At 46.6% G+C, this 16,475-nt stretch overlaps 2 protein-coding genes across 2 annotated transcripts; both read right to left on the reverse strand.

The window, feature by feature from the left end:
• Window positions 1–461: 461 nt before the first annotated feature.
• Window positions 462–10,596, reverse strand: DDX51 (DEAD-box helicase 51). The gene is made up of 16 exons (XM_061465996.1): window positions 10,503–10,596; window positions 10,024–10,397; window positions 9,380–9,624; window positions 9,104–9,254; window positions 7,535–7,680; window positions 7,126–7,197; window positions 6,830–6,936; window positions 6,203–6,311; window positions 5,519–5,664; window positions 4,636–4,834; window positions 3,919–4,034; window positions 3,714–3,830; window positions 2,681–2,782; window positions 2,150–2,213; window positions 1,799–1,933; window positions 462–994 (listed from the first exon to the last, which is right to left on the reverse strand). Exons 1-16 carry the CDS (start codon window positions 10,523–10,525, stop codon window positions 968–970), a joined length of 2,133 nt encoding a protein of 710 aa, XP_061321980.1. The 5' UTR covers window positions 10,526–10,596; the 3' UTR covers window positions 462–967.
• A 494-nt stretch (window positions 10,597–11,090) lies between these two features.
• MIF (macrophage migration inhibitory factor) lies at window positions 11,091–13,437 on the reverse strand. Its single transcript, XM_061465997.1, has 3 exons — window positions 13,290–13,437; window positions 12,175–12,347; window positions 11,091–11,357 (listed from the first exon to the last, which is right to left on the reverse strand). Exons 1-3 carry the CDS (start codon window positions 13,395–13,397, stop codon window positions 11,291–11,293), a joined length of 348 nt encoding a protein of 115 aa, XP_061321981.1. The 5' UTR covers window positions 13,398–13,437; the 3' UTR covers window positions 11,091–11,290.
• Window positions 13,438–16,475: the final 3,038 nt, after the last annotated feature.

A 16,475-nucleotide genomic window follows, 5' to 3' on the forward strand; every position in this document is an offset into this window, starting at 1 on the left:
TTAGAGGATACAACCACCCTTTCTGACACCCATCCCCAAGATTCCCAGCCCTCCATTTCAGTCCAATGCCATACATCAGCCAATGCAGGCATACATTCATTTTGTCTCACAAAATAGTAAGTCAGAGCCTCGGCGTTTCCTACTGAAGGCCTTGCAGGGTAGTTGCAGGCTGTAGCTATGTGGTAGCTCTAAGCCTTCTGCCAGGAGCAGCTAAAAATACCAGTGGCATGTGTCAAATACAGTTAGGGCTTGTGGTGATACCAGCTGACTCCAGTATGCATATTCATTTTAGACATCAGACATTTCAGTCTGCATTAACACCAATCCAACACTCACTACTGCTGCTACCGCTAGTACTGAATGGTGGAAGAAAGAATGCAGGCAAGAGAACTGCAAGAAAGGCACAAAAACCCCTTCCACCACTGCCTCCATCCTTGCACTCAGGAAATGTTATCAGACAGTTTTAAATATAAATTGTATTTATTTAAAATTAATTATTACAGTCACTTCAGCCTAGAGCAGCTCTTCAAACACGTTTCTGCTCCAGGCACCATGCAGGTGTTTGTGTGGTGGCAGCTGCACGTGCAGTAAGCCAGAACCACTTGCTGTCCCAGGTCAGAGCCAAGGCACAGGCCTCGGTTCAGTTCCATCAGGCCCACATTCAAGAGCTGTGTAATGGCTCCTCTTTACTGGTGGCAGTTTCATACACACCGTAGGATATGATGAAGTCCTCTCCGAGATAACTGTACCTCAAAATCACTTTTTTTTTTTTAAACCAGAAGCTGAACTTTATTCACAGCGACCCTGAAAGGGGAACCAGGCCTGTGGTTGACTTCAGCGATGATAAGGTTGAGGAGCCAACCATTCAGAGACAGTGTTTAATTTCTACTGTGCTGAGTAATAGTCCATGACCTGCCCCATTCAGCAGCTCCCGTGCCACGAAACAGCCTCCTCAGCATCTACTCACTCAGGCTCGCTTCTGTGCGCGCTCATTCTGTTCAAAATTAAAGTTGAGAAGGTGACTGAAGATGCCCCTGGCTCAGAGCCACACAGAAGGGACTTTGGGGAGCAATGGGACATTTTAATAATACTTTTTGCCCTAATTCTCACTTCTACACCTCAAAATCATCATTTTTCAAGGACAGATGTTAATCAGGAGCCCTCAGATTGGAGCACAGAACACTAGTCCAAATCACACAGCAAAGAAAGTCCATTATGGATCCCCAGTTTACCCATCTGGCAAGTTAAATGCTACTCTGCTTTTATCTGAGAGCTTGTTTATAAACCTTCCCACTTGTTTATAAAGCAGGGCCTGCACAAAATACTTCCCTGGTTTGGAATACCCAGCCTCTAGTCAGCATGGATGTAATTTGCAGTCTTAAAACTCTGTATGACAAAAGGGTTAACCTCTGCCTTTTGTTTGCCTTCCTCTCGGTAGTTGCTAAAATCCCAGCTCCAGAGGTAAAGAGAAAGGCAGAACAGAAACACCAAGAATCATAGAATCATTTAGGTTGGAAGAGACCTTTAAGATAGAGTTAACTATACACTTAACATTGCAAAATCTAGCACTAAACCATGTCCCTAAAGTGCCACATTTTAAATACCTCCCTGGATGTTGCCTATCTTTCCTTTAACATTTCCTCTTTCTTGCTCCACTCACCCTTTCACAGAGTATTTCTTAATGATGCAGCCACAAATGCTGACTTTGCAATGAAATGGAAATGTCCCGGTTAAAGGAGGCTGGACACTGACACTTGTCCTAGTTATGATTTGCAATTTCCTTCCCCGTTTCCATTACCTTGACTGTCTTCTGAAGGCTACACAGAGCTTCCTCATATCGCTGCACCAATGGCTTTAATGAATTGCCCTTCACTGGGTGCTTCTTGATATCTTGGATGCCAGCATCCTTCAACATCCGCAGAAACCTACGTTCCTACATAACAAAACAGACACAGGAGATGAGATACCGCGCTGCCCATCACCTAGAATACAAGCACATTCTGCAATATGCTGCCTAGTTAGGAAAGAATTGAAGTTTCCATGCACAATGCTCAGCTGACTGGAAAAGGGAGGAAGTAGAATGAATCTTTATCTTCCTTATGCCCCTACACGCGTCCTTATCAAATGAAATCCCACACCATCAACCTACCTGAATTCTAAGGACCAAGCTGAAAGCAACACCCGCTTTCCCTGCACGAGCTGTTCTTCCAACTCTGCAAATGGAAAAGGTAGTATCAAGTCAGTTTAGCCATACAGTTACTGCCATTATCAGCTCCAAGAGTCTGATTCTGAAATTCTCCAGAATCACTTACTTAAATCTGACAGTTTTTTGAGGTTAACACAGCAGGAGTAGCCCTATGTTACAAAGGATGATCATTTCCAGTGGTTGTTCACAGCTGCTGAGCCACTGCAGTTTTCTGATCATCTAGAAACCCAATACTCAGTGCTGCCCAGGACAGGATTTCTAGCTCCTGTAAAATACATTTTCTGTAATAGGGTGCTAGTTCTCTGCCTTACTCTGGTGATGCTACAGGCTTAATTTTCATTACAAAGCTATTTGCTTATTAAAGTAAAAATAAAAAATCCAAAGCTAAAACCCCTTTTCAGTGCATGTCACCTTGCCAAGTATTTCAAAGTAAACCAAGTTCAGACATCTGCCTTTTGTTCCTGGTTATCTTACCGGTGAATATATGTCCTGATGAACTGTGGCGCATCGTAGTTTATGACATAATTCACTGCTTTAACGTCAATCCCTCTTGCAGTGGCATCTGTGCTGATTAACCTGTTTTTAAATGTATAAAAAGTCATTTTCAAGTCACATCTCTTGCACTGCACACACAAGAGTAACACAGGTGAACACAGCACAACTCTTGCTAATCTCCGTTCAAAGTGGGCAGCCAGCCCCTGACCTCTGAGCAGAAGATCTGAATGGAAAGTCATTCATTAGTGTCACTGGCACTATTAGCTGCCTGCAGACACCCAAGCATCACTGCAGGCTTATCACCTGCTCCTGTGCATTAGAAGTTACTGGGTGTTTCCAGGTTCTCCAAGCATGTCACACTAAGCCAGGTGACTCCCATCACATTAGAAGTCACAAACCTGCAAGCTATCTGAACGATCCATAAAGGCACTGAACTCAGACAGTGGGGTGCTAAATTCCAGCAGCCAAGAAGGAATTTAAGCACCAGGTTTTGATAAACAGAAAAATCAAGAAAATAAATATTTACCCTTCTTCTCGGAGACATTCCACAGATTCAATCCCATACAGCTACCAAAATCACAAAGCAAGTCAAAAACACAGAGAGAAGTAAATCTGTATGCCAGTCTTATCAGGCATTTCTTTGGTAGGAAGTACCAACAACATTCATACTCTTCCAACAAGTGCCAGGTGCCAAGCACACAATAACTTAAGATTTTCAGCACTGTGTGTGTTCTGGGCAACTACATGAATAAGCAGTTGCATTTACTGCTTGTTGCAAAACAACAGAGAGAAATTCAGATTGAGGCCAGATTAGAACAGGCCAAGTTACATGCAGGGCAAACAATTCAGAAGTCACAAGTTCAAATCTCACACCCATGTCATAAACTGGTTCCTGCAGGCTTTGAGTACAGAGGACCCCATTTAATTGGGCTCTTGGTTCTACTTAGCTTTCCATACCAGAAGTAGCATATGTCATAAGATGTGCAAAACCCCCCTCATTTAAGATGCTCACAGTTGTATTTTTCCTTGTTCAAACTCCTTTATGGTTCTTTGTCTCTCATTTGGAGGTAGCAGAGAAGAAAATTCAGCTACAGGGACTCCACCAAAGGCTCGAACCAGCAGGAATAATCTGTAGGTAACCGGGATCAAACAGTCACTTCTTTACCTCTGTAACACTACTTGACAAATACCCACTATAGTGATCTCAATATATTCACCTGTGAGAAGCTTCTCTGGAGTTGGTAAAGCACAACACACGGGTAAATTTCATTGTCAGCATGAAATGCAAGAGGAGCAAAGGCTTGGAATTCAGGTCACATGGCACATAACATTGCTGCAGTCAAGAAGGAAGAAGTTAAATTACTTCTTGTCAAGGCAATCTTCTCTGAAACCCACTACCTGTCTGTGACCTATGTAGGCCTGGCTGTTTTACAACTGACTAGCAGCAGCAAAACAAGCCCCCACAATACCATCCCCTTTAGAGTAAGTCATAGTTACAGGATACAACACAAGGTGGAAATGGGAGATCTGTGCTGTTCTAATGTTCTCACCTCTCACAGCAAGTAACAACATGCACTGCCTTTCTGCCTACAAGGTGACCTGTATCTACATGCTTTGAAATACGTGTTATAGACAGCTGATAAGTGCTACTACATTATTATTACTTCATCTCTCCACTCTCTGTTGCTGGTAAACTTAATTCTGCATGAAAAAAGTTAAAAAAAAAAAATAAATACACCAATCAATCCAGTCTTCACACAAACTAATGAGAAAACAAATGTGCAAAGGCAGAGCTCTCTGGGTCAGAAATATTCCAAACTACTTCAGCCAGCACTTCTGTTAAGACAAGGAACCATAGAGTAAAAACATAACTATATACTCCAGAGCTAAACAAATCTTGGAGTATAATTTATTCAAGAGAATTAATGTCATACCGAGAGCCCTTCAGGGAGTGTGTATTTCTTATTAGTATTTTCATCAGTCTCTGTTCCATCTCCAAGTGTTTTTTTCTCAGAATAGACAGATGTGAAGAGGCGAGGCTGGAATAAGTCCAACTGCTGCAGTTTCTCTGGGTCCTGGGTCAGCGTGGCTGAAAACAGCAGTTTCTGTAAGGGTATCTGAGGATAGCAGGAGCTGAAATAAATGGCACATGGAAACTGAGCTTTGAGGATGGGACAAAGGAGTTCCTCCACAATTGCCTTCAGATGATGTTCTGAAGAAAGCAATTAACCTTTTCCTGCCCTAGGCCTTTCCTGTACATCTTTTACACCCTTGTTTTATGGTGCAGTTCACAGACAGAACTGATCAGCACTGTCAACCAACTGCACAACCTGTTGCCCCTGGACGCATCCTCGCATTCTAGCTATCCATGTCCTTGTTCTAGTTGCCTCCTTCCTTGGTCACCGATCGCAGTTTCTGACACATTCCTACCATGCTGTATGAAAACAGCAGCTGCAGATAAAGAATTTTCTTCCAAAGCCATTACTCAGCCTGCCAGAAGGCATCATTACAGTTACTGTGCAAATGAATCACACACTTCAAGTATTGGCGCATTCTTTTGATGTTCTTTTAGCCTAGTTAAGGAAAGCTTGGAGAACACAATACTTAGGCTTCAGTCTAAAACATCCTCTAACATCAGCTGTTCAATGCCTGCTTTTCCAAAGCTGCTTTGAAAAAGCAGCTGCCTTACTTTGGCAGACGTTTCTCAGAGTACGGAAGCTTTGGGAATGTCTGTGAGAAAGTATTGTGAAGCAGACAGTAACATATAAGTGCTGGTGTCCATGCTATCAGTTCAAAGAAATGCATTCTGCAACTCACCTGGCTGCTGTTATAGGCCCTGGTTTGGTCCTCTGAAAAAGCATGTTGGAGCCAGAGTCATTTTCTACTCGGAATGCAGCTTTGACAATTTGGTTCAGACAGTTCTGGTGCATGTCATCGATCATACGGTCAGCTTCATCTATGATCTGAATTCACGAGGATGAAAAGCACTACTTGTTAAATATTGTCTAGCACTAGGGAGCTTTTGCTTTCCTTTTGTATCTATAACAAGTGAGCCAGAATGCAAGATAATGCAAGCTCCTAGTCAGCCTGACACTGAAAAATAAACACAAGTTCATTTGTGCATAAATCCATGTCTCTGAGTAATAGAGAAAAATCTCCATCTCCTAAATAATACTGTAACTATGCTTCTGCACAGACTTCCATACAGTGGATGCTACAAAAGGCTGATAATTTACCTTGACTTTGACCACCAGTTAAGTCTTTACTCCGAGTTTGTGTTTGCAAGAGGCTAAGAGAGAAAGGGAAGCGGGCAAACGCTTCAGTCTCATGAGTTGGAATAAAACATTTCATCTTAAAACTGCTTCCTGAGCAATCAAGTGCAGACCAGACCCACTCAACAGTTCCAACAGAGAAGTACTTATGTATCATGCAAGAACAAAGCAGGAATTACAGCTGTAACAGACACCGCACTAAGATGGGAGATCTGTGGAGCTGACTCACCAGGAAGCGAAGCTGTGTGAGGTTGAACCCTGGGGTCTGGTTGATGTGATCTGTGAGCCGCCCTGGTGTAGCCACAATAATATCAGCCAGGCTGCAGTAGCTTGTCACTCTGAAAGAACAAACAGCCATTAGTAAGTCTCTCCCTACACCACAGAGTATGTAATAGAGATCCCTGGTCAACAGGCTATAAAGTTTTCCTACTATTTAATTAACAGAGAAATAATAACATTCCAATATGCACTTTACTTCAGAGAGTACACACAGTCTGTGCTGGACACTAAACCCTGTTTTCCATTGTACTGCCTCATTTCAAACAGAAAGCACTGCTCTTTAAAAAAACCTTAATTGCAACAAAATCCCATAACAATCATTTGTACCTGTGGGTACAAGGTTAATGTTTGCATTCTACACAGCTGGCAGAGAACTTCAAAAATCTAGTACAGTATCATTGCAGAAAAGGGGCAGTATCAGGCACTTTGACAAAGACAGAACAACCAGTTTACCTTATAAACCCACTATCCAAAATCATTATTGCATGATGGTGTGATGCAATAGCCTGTATTTTGACCTCTGCTTATTAAGTAGTTTACAGTCTCTATAAACCTTATCAAAAACCTTTTAACCTACTTTTTCTGGACAAGCATCTCCTGCTCCTTGGCAAACGATTTCTGGCCAGTAATCAAAACAACCTTCAGACCTGTCCCATCAGTGTAAATGTTGAACACTTTACTCACCTGCAAAGAGATGAGTTTTGTTAGCCACAACAAAAATCAGTCAAAGTAATACTTCCCCTTATACTAACAACACTAAACCCACTGACAGGTCTTCAACCTGCTTCACAGAACAGCAAAGGCAAGTATTGACTGCACCAGCCTTTCCCTCACCCAATTCTGCTCAGAGAGAAGGTGAAGAGCGCCACATACCTGTTGTGCCAGCTCTTTGGTGGGCAGAACCACCAAAGCTCGTACTTGACAAACTACTCGATCTAGCAGAACCTGCCAGAACAAAGGCCAAGTAAGTCTGTGAAAGCAATGGGGAGTTTTGTATCTAACCTAGTGGGAAGAAATGGGCTTGAGACATTCACATGAAGTTTCATATTTCCGTTTTACTCCCACCCTCCCAACTCCTCATTCTTTGTCTGCTATCTGAGGAGTGAGTTACTAAGACAAAGCAAACTTACACAGTTCCCTCAAACAGCTCCGAGCTAAATATCTGTTGCTTTGCATCCCCAAATTCCTTGGCTTTCTGACCTACTCCCAAGTTTAGATTTCACTTGAACAAAAGCAACCCCATTATTTTTCCCTGCAGACATTTTGCTAGGGGTAAACTCACCTGGACTATGGGTATGACGAAGGCCAGGGTTTTACCACTGCCAGTAGGTGCAGAGACACAGATGTCTCTGGGGCGGTATCCTCCCTGCCCCAGCAAATACCCATTGGATGCACTCTGTAGAATAGCAGGAATCACCTCTGCCTGAACTGAACAAAAAAGGAAACAAGCAAACTACAGAGTTAAGGTATCCAGAAAAGCAATTAGATACAATGAATCTGTTTCCACATGCTGTTGTTGCTACAGATATAAGAGGCAAAGAAACGAAAACCAGCTCTTCCCAGAGATGCTATCTGGGGTTACCTAGCCCTTTTTCACTCATGGCAGCTCAGTACTGAATAGAGATATCTCCCTCCAAGGATTCAACTATTTCTAGTGCTCATCTAGGACGCTACTGTGTTAAGTATTGTTTTTAACTCGTATCTGTCATCTTGTTCTCACGTTAGGGTGGCACTGGGCAGATTTAAAACCTGTGAATATTTGTGCGTAAGCATCCTTTCACTGTAGTACAAAGTACTCTTTACATAAACACAAAATAAGCAACAAGGCTATGCAGCCTCATCTGCCAAGCAGCAAAATGCATAACTACTGTAGCCTTTGGAGTAAGTCTGCTGCAAAACATACAGCTTTGGCTGTCATGCATGAATTCCTTCCCTTCCCTGCCCCATGACAAGCCCTGACAAATTGGCCAACTTTGGTTTATCTATGAAATTTAGCAGTGGATCTAGGTCTGTGACAAGAGCATACTCCACGATGCATATGACTTCAGTGGACACCATCTTTACCAGACGGCGTGACACTGCTTGATTCATCTACTACGAAGTGACAGAAGCTGGACTTGAGTTATGAGAAAACACAAGCTGCTGCTATTAGCAACCTGTTAAGAACTCCCAGGACAAAATAAGCAATAGCATTTACATTAAAACGCTATGCGACAGCATACTCTAAAAGAGAAGATACATGCTGGCTTTCCAATATAACACTAATGGGTCTCTGATAGAGTCCAAGCCTCCAGGCTCAGACAGACCCAGTAACTGCCTGAAAGTCAGAGATCCCACCTTCTCTCCTCTCTCACTGCCTCCTCTCCTTGTCACTGCTTCCAGCTGTGCCTTCTACTTAGGAGCTGACACTTAACTGCACTTACTTGCAAAACTGGTAAAATAATGGAAAATGTATTTTTTTGTTTTTCTTGAGTTGTTTTCTGCTGCTTTAATGAGTTGTTTGGGGTCTCAGAGAGGACCACTAGCAGCAGAGATGGTAGAAGGTAAGGAACTAAAAGCACATGCCTTGTAACAAGGAGATAAAAATAGGAAGACACAAGTAACACCTCCCCTCTTTTGGCAGCTGTGAGCCATTACTTCAAACCACCATATTTTGTTGAGCTGCACTTATGACTTGATAACAGACTTCAATTACTTAGCCTATAGAAGCTTTGAACATGAAGGGTTAAAACTAGTGCAATCACTTGAATTTGTTTTGTATTTTACTTCACTGACTAAACAAAACAGACAGCAACAGACTGCATGAACTACATAAGTCAGTTTAGAAAGAAACAAAGCAGTATCAAGGTACCTGGAAAGAAGGACTCTATCCCATTCACTTGCAGCTTTTTCAATAGTCGAGGATGAAGTCCTGGGATATCTCCGATTGGAAACAGATTATCTTTGATACATTTTTGCACTAATTTGGGTTGAGCAAGCCAGTGTGGTAAGAAGGGCTGAACCTAAGGTGGGGGAAAGGAGAATTAAAAAGCATTTTTATCATAAACCTGCAATACCATATGTAAAATAAGCTGCTAAGATGCATGTTCCTTCCTGACCATCCTCAAAATTCAGTCAGGCTGCTTACCTTCTGCACTGGCTTTCTGTCATAGTCTCCAAGAACCATCAAACTGGAGGGTGGAGGTTTTGCCTCTTCCTCTGAGGCTGCTAAGGACAGCTCCTCCTTTGGGCTTTGATTTCCTTCAGCTCCTTCACTGTTCTCCTCCTCCCTTGTTTCAACTCCCTCTGTTTCCTCATCCCTCTTCGTCTTTTTAGAAGACTTACTTTTAAAGTTGCTTCTGTTTTCATGTTGTTTGATGTCTGCTTCAGAATCTGGAATTTGGGTAACAGGAATGCACAGCTACAGGTCAGAACATGCTACAGAAAAGGGATGTAGGAAACATTTTACAATGCAGGACTCCGGCAACAACTTGCAAGCTCCTCTTTCTTCCTAAATTCAAGTGCAAAAGCCAAACATTTCTTCCTTAGTCTGGAGACAACTGAAGACTGAGGTGACATGCTTCCCTCCTTCCCCTATGCTAAACTCACCCTCAAAGGCTGCAATATGGGTCTTTCCCCTAAAAAAGGAATTATTTGGGGAACATATTAAGCAGAAGGAAGCAAAATTCACCATCAGGTAAATTGCTCAAAAGGCAAATTATGTCTACTCTTCTGTTGAGAGCTGTCAACCGCAATAAACCGAGATCCTACACAGCCTCAATTTATCCTTACCTGATTCAGGCCTCTCTTGCAGCACTTTCGATTTCCGTCTGTTTTCTTTCTTCTTCTTCGAGGGAGTGCTGCCATCTGCTGACCCCTCACTGCCCGCGCGGTCCTCAGACGGGCCGCGAGGCCGTTTCTTCTTTACCTGCGTCTGCCCTGCCGCACAGGGCTGCTCTTCACTCTCACTTTTCCTTTTTCCTCGCCCGGCTTCACCCCCGGGGCTCAGCCCCGCTCCCCCCGGGCACAACTCGCCTTCCCCTCCTTCGGCCTGCGCTTCCTTCTGCTTCCTCAGCTGCCGGGCCCTTGCCTGCTGCTGCAGCCGCTCCAGCAGGACCCGAGCCCGGTCCGGCGCCTCAGGCTCCTGCTCCTCTTCCCCGCTGTACCTGAAACAGCCCAGACAAAACCCCCTCAGGCTCAGGCTCCGGCACGGCCCCACCGCCCCCTCCAGCCCCACAGCACGGCCGCAGGCAGGCCGGGCCCAGCCTCACCTGTTGATGCAGAAGAGCGCCATGGCCGCGCCGCGCGGGCGCACGGAGATGACGTCAGCGGAGCCCACATGGCGGCGACGGAAAGCGCCAGAAGGCGGGGAGGGGGGGGGGCGGGAGAGGAGGGGGCAGCACGGCTGAGGAGAAAAGGCGGGAAGGGAAACGGGCCTCATCATGGCGGGAGGCCGGCCCGGTAGCACGGCACTGCGGGGAAGGGCTGGCAGCACAGAGCCGCGCTACAGGCCCCAGCACGCCTTCCTTGCACCAGCACAGGCGGCTGATACAACACTGAAGGGAAGTTCCTTAAGGAGCAAGCAAAGGGCTGGCCCAAAGACTGCTTCTGCTGTGGCAATGGAGGCCACCGCAAAACGCCTCAAGAGCGACAAGAAGCACTGAAGGGACTCTGAAGCCCAGCAAGGTAAAAAGTCACTTTGGAGTGTTGCCAGGCACCTGCCCTCTGTCAAACCCTACTGAGAAATACCGTCTGAGAAACAAGCAAACCTGAAGCATTTCTTTGCTTTAACAGAGTGAAACAGATGTTACCAATTGCCCAAGTCCATCCCCAACCTGCCACAGCCGACACCAGACAGCTTACTTCTAAATCTTTATTTGTTTTCTACACGGAGAAAACAGAGGAATGTTGAAGCAGCAATATTTAAACACACTAACAAGGAGCCATCGATCTCAAGAGTGCACAAAACGCAACAGAGGGCCATTTGTGTGGTGGTCTCTGCTAAAGGGGCAGGGTGAGAGCAGGTCCAGGAGCAGCCTCTTCAGGTGTCAGGAGTGCTCTATGCAAAGGTGGAGCCATTCCAGCCTACATTGGCAGCGTTCATGTCAAAGTAGTTGATGTACACCCTGCAGAAGAGGCACAGGAAGACACAAACAACCGTATTACCTCATTTATCTAAGTAACAAGGGAGACAGGACAACGGGACAGGAGCAAAGCTTCCTATTCCTCAGAAAAATGCCAAGCTTTGTTTTTAGCTAGCTAGCTTCTCTGGTAAAGCCTCCAAACTCGCACTATTCCTCACAGTCCCTGGAACTGTATTACTGCTTTTAGAATAAAACTTATTCTTCAGTCAAGGCCTATCCAGACACTCCCCAGCTTTTGGCTAGCAGCCTGTCAAGAATTTCTAGAGATCAAAACCTTCTGGCCCAAACGCTGCAGTCCTTCATACGTGTCAAAGAGGCAGCCTTACAAAAGCCAAGCAGGCCCTCAGAGCCATCTCTGCACTTCTCCCTTCTGACCCCACTTCCCATCCTTTGTCACTGCACACACACAGTCTGAAGGCTCCACAGCCTGTGAGGGAGCTGTCACAGCCTTCTGGTTTCTACTGTGTCTTTCAGACCCAGCCTGTTACTGCTCCTGCTTTGTGCTTTCAGCCATCCATCACCAGAGGACAAGACGCAACACCTCAGAGGCAAAAGACAACGCTGTACAACTTGTCAGTTCTCTGGCATTTTTCCCTGCTCTGAGAACAGGATGCTATTTAACAGGGGACTCTAAAGGGAAAGGCGTCAAAGTCACTGGACATGAAAACATTGTAAATGATAATTTGGTATTTTCTCAACCACATGGACTTATTCTTGGCTTTCTGTATTTTGAAATAAAATTGTCAAAGCAACTTCAGAAAGCCAGATAACTAAGGCTAAAACCATGTCCCAGCCTTACCGGTCTGCAGATACATGCAAGTGCTTGGAGATCAGATCACACAGGAGCTTGGTGTAAGTCTTGTTCTGCTGCCCTCCTATCTTGCCGATGCTGTAAAGGCTGCAGAGCGCGCAGGGATCGGTGGAGCCCCCAAAGGACATCATCTGATCAGGTATGATGTGCACAGCTATGTACTGCAGGCACAGAACAAACGGTTACAGCCGGTCTGACCTCCGTATTGCAATACGAACTTGCTTTGTGTACCAACGTTAGACACCACAGTTATGTTCTGTGTTACAGCCCGGGCAGCTCACCAGCGCTGCCCTCTGGGCCCTTCCTGGCCTTGCAGGAAGCAATAAGGGCTCAGGCACTGCAGCCCACTAGGGTGGCACGGTAGTGGCCCCCCGGCTGCGGGGATCCCCTCGGCCTGGCTCTCAGCTTTGGGAGTGAAGGTTGTGTTTGGGGAGAGCCGCAGACGAGAAGGCTAGTCCCGCCTGCCGCTACACGGGGCAAAGCGTATACGGCTGGAGATGAAGGCCTTAAAACTGTGTGTCCATGCCAGAACTCACACCCTCAATCACAGCCTGAGCCACAGCGCTGCCTGCAGCTCCGCTTTGATTTCTCAGGCTGCAGTGGTCTGGCCCAAGAGGGGCCGTGTCCGATCCCGAGATAACCGGGAGAAGACGGACCGGAGCTTGGTATCGGTTACTTCGTTTTGCCCGAGTCTCGCCAGCCTGGCGGATACTAGCGCCTTCCCCCAGCCATGTGGCTGAAATCCCGACTCCCATCACGGCGCAGCCGAGCCTCCAGCGCTGTAGCCATGCGAGCACCGAATTCCCTCGGGTCAGGCTGGCGCTCCGGTTGGCCAGGCCACCGGCCTTCAGGAGCCGCTGGGCCTAGGCCCAGGCAACCAGCGCAGCGGGAAGTCCACTGCTGCAGCGCGGCTGCCTCGGCCCCGCGGAAGGCCTCCGGGGCAGGTACAAGCCCTCTCCCCTGCGCAGCGGGGACCAGAACCATGTCCTGCCCGTAGACGCACCCGCGGCGGCCGCAGCCCCTCCGTCTCAGTGAGCGAGGGAGCGGGTGCAGCCCCGCGGCTCTCTGCCTCCAGCAGCATCGGCCCCACCACCCGCCCTCACCTGCGCGGGCTTGCCGGTGGCCTTGGCCAGCTGCTGAGTGAGGTCACCCAGCAGGCTCTCGGGTACGGCGTCCTTGCAGACATTGGTCTGGATGGCGAACATCGGCATGGTGGCAGAGGTGGCGGGCAGCGAGACCGGTAGCGGAACGGTACGGTACGGTACGGTACGGTACGGTACGGTACGGTACGGTACGGTACGGTACACCGGCAGCAGCACAGTGGCGGGAGGCGAAGGCGGCGGAGCTTTTAGCGTGCACGCGGCTGCGTCGGCCTTAAAGGGGACGCGCCGGCCTTAAAGGGGCCACGCCCGGTGGGGAGAGGACGAAATTGGGGGGGGGGGGCAGGGGGACACGACGAACAACTGCCTCCCTAGTCTGCTGCCCTTGATGCGGCTTACGGCTTCCCGCCCGCGGCAGCGTCACGGCCAGAATTCTCCCCGCTTTCCGCCGTTGTTCGTTCCCTCGGTTACTACCATGTAGCATCTTTTGAGGCTATGTTGTAGGCTCCTTGCCTGGCACCGAGTCCCGCCGCACTCGATAGTTCATACATAGCCTGGTATCGGCGCATGTGGTACTCCTGCTGTAGCATTCCCGCGGGCTTCTGCAGGATCGGGGCCAAAAAGGGCCAGAGGCTTTAGCCTGGCAGTTGCAAAGGGGATGCTTGCCCTGGCTCAGGTGGGATTTTTATTTTTTTTTTATTTTGCAAAATAAAGGCACATCAGTACTTTTTTTTTGTTTTAACTGTGTGTATAGCTTTAACACGATGTAAGCAGAAATGTCTGACTTTATTGGCACGTTAATTATTTTCTAACTTTTTGCAGTCAAATTCGAAGTGATCTATTACTCCTCGGTATCCTCATTTTCCCATCATATTATTTGTACTGGAAAAAGGCAGAAGTGACTTACTTCTGCTTAGAAAGGGTGCGTGTCTATTCGGAGGTGAGAGGCAGCCCGAGAGATGAGTCCTGCCTGGGCTGTGTGATGTGATGCACGTAGGCTGCGGAGGACCCGACTTCCCACCCAGCCTCTTACACTGCAGCACAGATCCGCTGTATTGCTTGAAATGACTCATAGGAAGGCTAAAGAGGATCAGTCCCAGAGCTCTCTCCACAAAGGCATTTTACACACAGGAATAGAGCACGTGTTAATTTGTGAAACAGTTCCTACACTGCTGCTGCCAGAAAATTTGACCATACATACATGTTACACATGTGAACGCACATAGCCCTGAACAATTAGACTGGGTATTAGATGTGAGTGCTTTGGAGTGGCACAGGCTATAACGCTGGGTACTGGAGAACTTTTCTTTTGGTGATTAACAGAGATATTAAGAACTGAAGCTACGCTTCTTCCCTTTGATACCTCAGTTCCCTGCCATTGCATAGTGCCACTTATTCCTCCCAGTTTCGTTGCATAGAAGTGCAGTGGGAATTCTATCAGTGCAGGGAAAAAAACTTTGAGAGCAGCATCACCAACAGCGTACTTGCTCTGTGGACACCCAGGCCCAAAGTGGCAGACCCTGGTCATGCTGGCACACAATGGAGACACATCCACAGTTTCATTCTCCTTTGCCTCCTTGACTAAGGAAGAAGCTATTTTCATAGCTTCTAAAGATGCATTTTTAGAAGTTAACCAAATACTATTGTACTTGGTGCTCACTCCTTCCTCAAATGATTGCTCCACTCATGCATTCATAATACATTTTCGGATGCCCAGCATCTGTTTTAAAACACAATTGCCTGTGATTAAAACAAGAATTGTGAATAAATGCATCTAAAGCCAAAAAAAACCCCTTAAAAGTAAAATGTTTCACAGAAATATACCAAAGAGCATTCTAATAATGTGCCAGAGACACAGGCAAAGGTAGCTCTTATGGTCTGTATTACAGAATATGAGAATTGTTAGCAAGTAGAGATGGTCTTAATTATACTTGCACCATGAGGTACCTTAGGAACCCATGTTTCAGTGTCTGAATGCTCCAAGAATAACTCTGAAAACATGTAACACAGAAAGGCTTCAGAAGATACATGGGTCAGGCTGGCTGCAAATAGCAGGGCTGGGGCATTCATGGGTGGCAGTTGTACATACCCAGCTGCATCCGAGCACAGAGCAATTGGATGGGGGAGGAGGCACCAGGAGAACATCAGGAATACCGGTGCTGTGGCTCCAAGATCAGGCAGAATGAGTGCCTCTATGAAGAAGGCAGATTGATTTTTGGAGAAGGAAACTGCTCCCCACAGAAGGTCCTGCTGTTTAGGGGCTTCATAGCTTTTACGCCAAAAAAATAGCTACCTCATGTCATGTCTTCCTCCCTCAACAAGCAGTGCTGCAAGGCAGAGATATAATAAGATATATTGTGTTTAGATGCTAAGTAGCACATTGCTATATTGGCTGTGCTGCTTTGATTCACCAAGGCAGCTTTCAAAATGCTTGTTATCCCAACTTTGGAAGCAAATGATCATATATGATCCAGAGTTTGAATAATAAATAATTTATATCACAGTATCACAGTATGCTAGAGATTGGAAGGGACCTCGAAAGATCATCTAGTCCAATCCCCCTGCCGGAGCAGGAACACCTAGATAGTGTTACACAGGAATGTGTCCAGGTGGGTTTTGAATGTCTCCAGGGAAGGAGACTCCACAACCTCCCTGGGCAGCCTGTTCCAGTGTTCCGTCACCCTCACTGAGAAGAAGTTTCTTCTCAAGTTTAAGTGGAACCTCTTGTGTTCCAGTTTGTACCCATTACCCCTTGTCCTATCATTGTTTGCCACTGAGTAGAGCCTGGCTCCGTCCTCGTGACACTCCCCCTTTATATATTTATAGACACTAATAAGGTCACCCCTCAGTCTCCTCTTCTCCAAACTACAGAGACCCAGCTCCCTCAGTCTTTCCTCATAAGGGAGATTCTCCACTCCCCTAATCATCTTTGTTGCCCTTCGCTGGACTCTCTCAGCAGCTCCCTGTCCTTCTTGAACTGAGGGGCCCAGAACTGGACACAATATTCCAGATGGGGTCTCACCAGGGCAGAGTAGAGGGGAAGGAGGACCTCTCTCGACCTACTAACCACCCCCCTTCTAATACACCCCAGGATGCCACTGGCCTTCTTAGCCACAAGGGCACAGTGTTGGCTCATGGTCATCCTGTCGTCCACTAGGACCCCCAGGTCCCTCTCCCCTACACTGCTCT

Source organism: Pezoporus flaviventris, unplaced genomic scaffold (genome assembly GCF_033815535.1).
Source record: "Pezoporus flaviventris isolate CSIRO_AGI_PZ_B2104156 unplaced genomic scaffold, CSIRO_AGI_Pfla_v1 ptg000041l, whole genome shotgun sequence".
Taxonomy (NCBI): domain Eukaryota; kingdom Metazoa; phylum Chordata; class Aves; order Psittaciformes; family Psittacidae; genus Pezoporus; species Pezoporus flaviventris.

Excerpts from the sequence above, each read along its gene's own strand:
- DDX51 (XM_061465996.1), bottom strand. The coding sequence starts at position 10,525 with ATGGCGCTCTTCTGCATCAACAG. Across the intron at positions 3,831-3,918 it reads TCCAGAGAAGCTTCTCACAG|ATTATTCCTGCTGGTTCGAG; the intron begins GTGAATATATTG and ends GGTTACCTACAG. Across the intron at positions 1,934-2,149 it reads GCTTGGTCCTTAGAATTCAG|GAACGTAGGTTTCTGCGGAT; the intron begins GTAGGTTGATGG and ends TTTGTTATGTAG.
- MIF (XM_061465997.1), bottom strand. The coding sequence starts at position 13,397 with ATGCCGATGTTCGCCATCCAGACCAATGTCTGCAAGGACGCCGTACCC. Across the intron at positions 12,348-13,289 it reads CCACCGGCAAGCCCGCGCAG|TACATAGCTGTGCACATCAT; the intron begins GTGAGGGCGGGT and ends CTGTGCCTGCAG. Across the intron at positions 11,358-12,174 it reads TTGCATGTATCTGCAGACCG|GGTGTACATCAACTACTTTG; the intron begins GTAAGGCTGGGA and ends CCTCTTCTGCAG.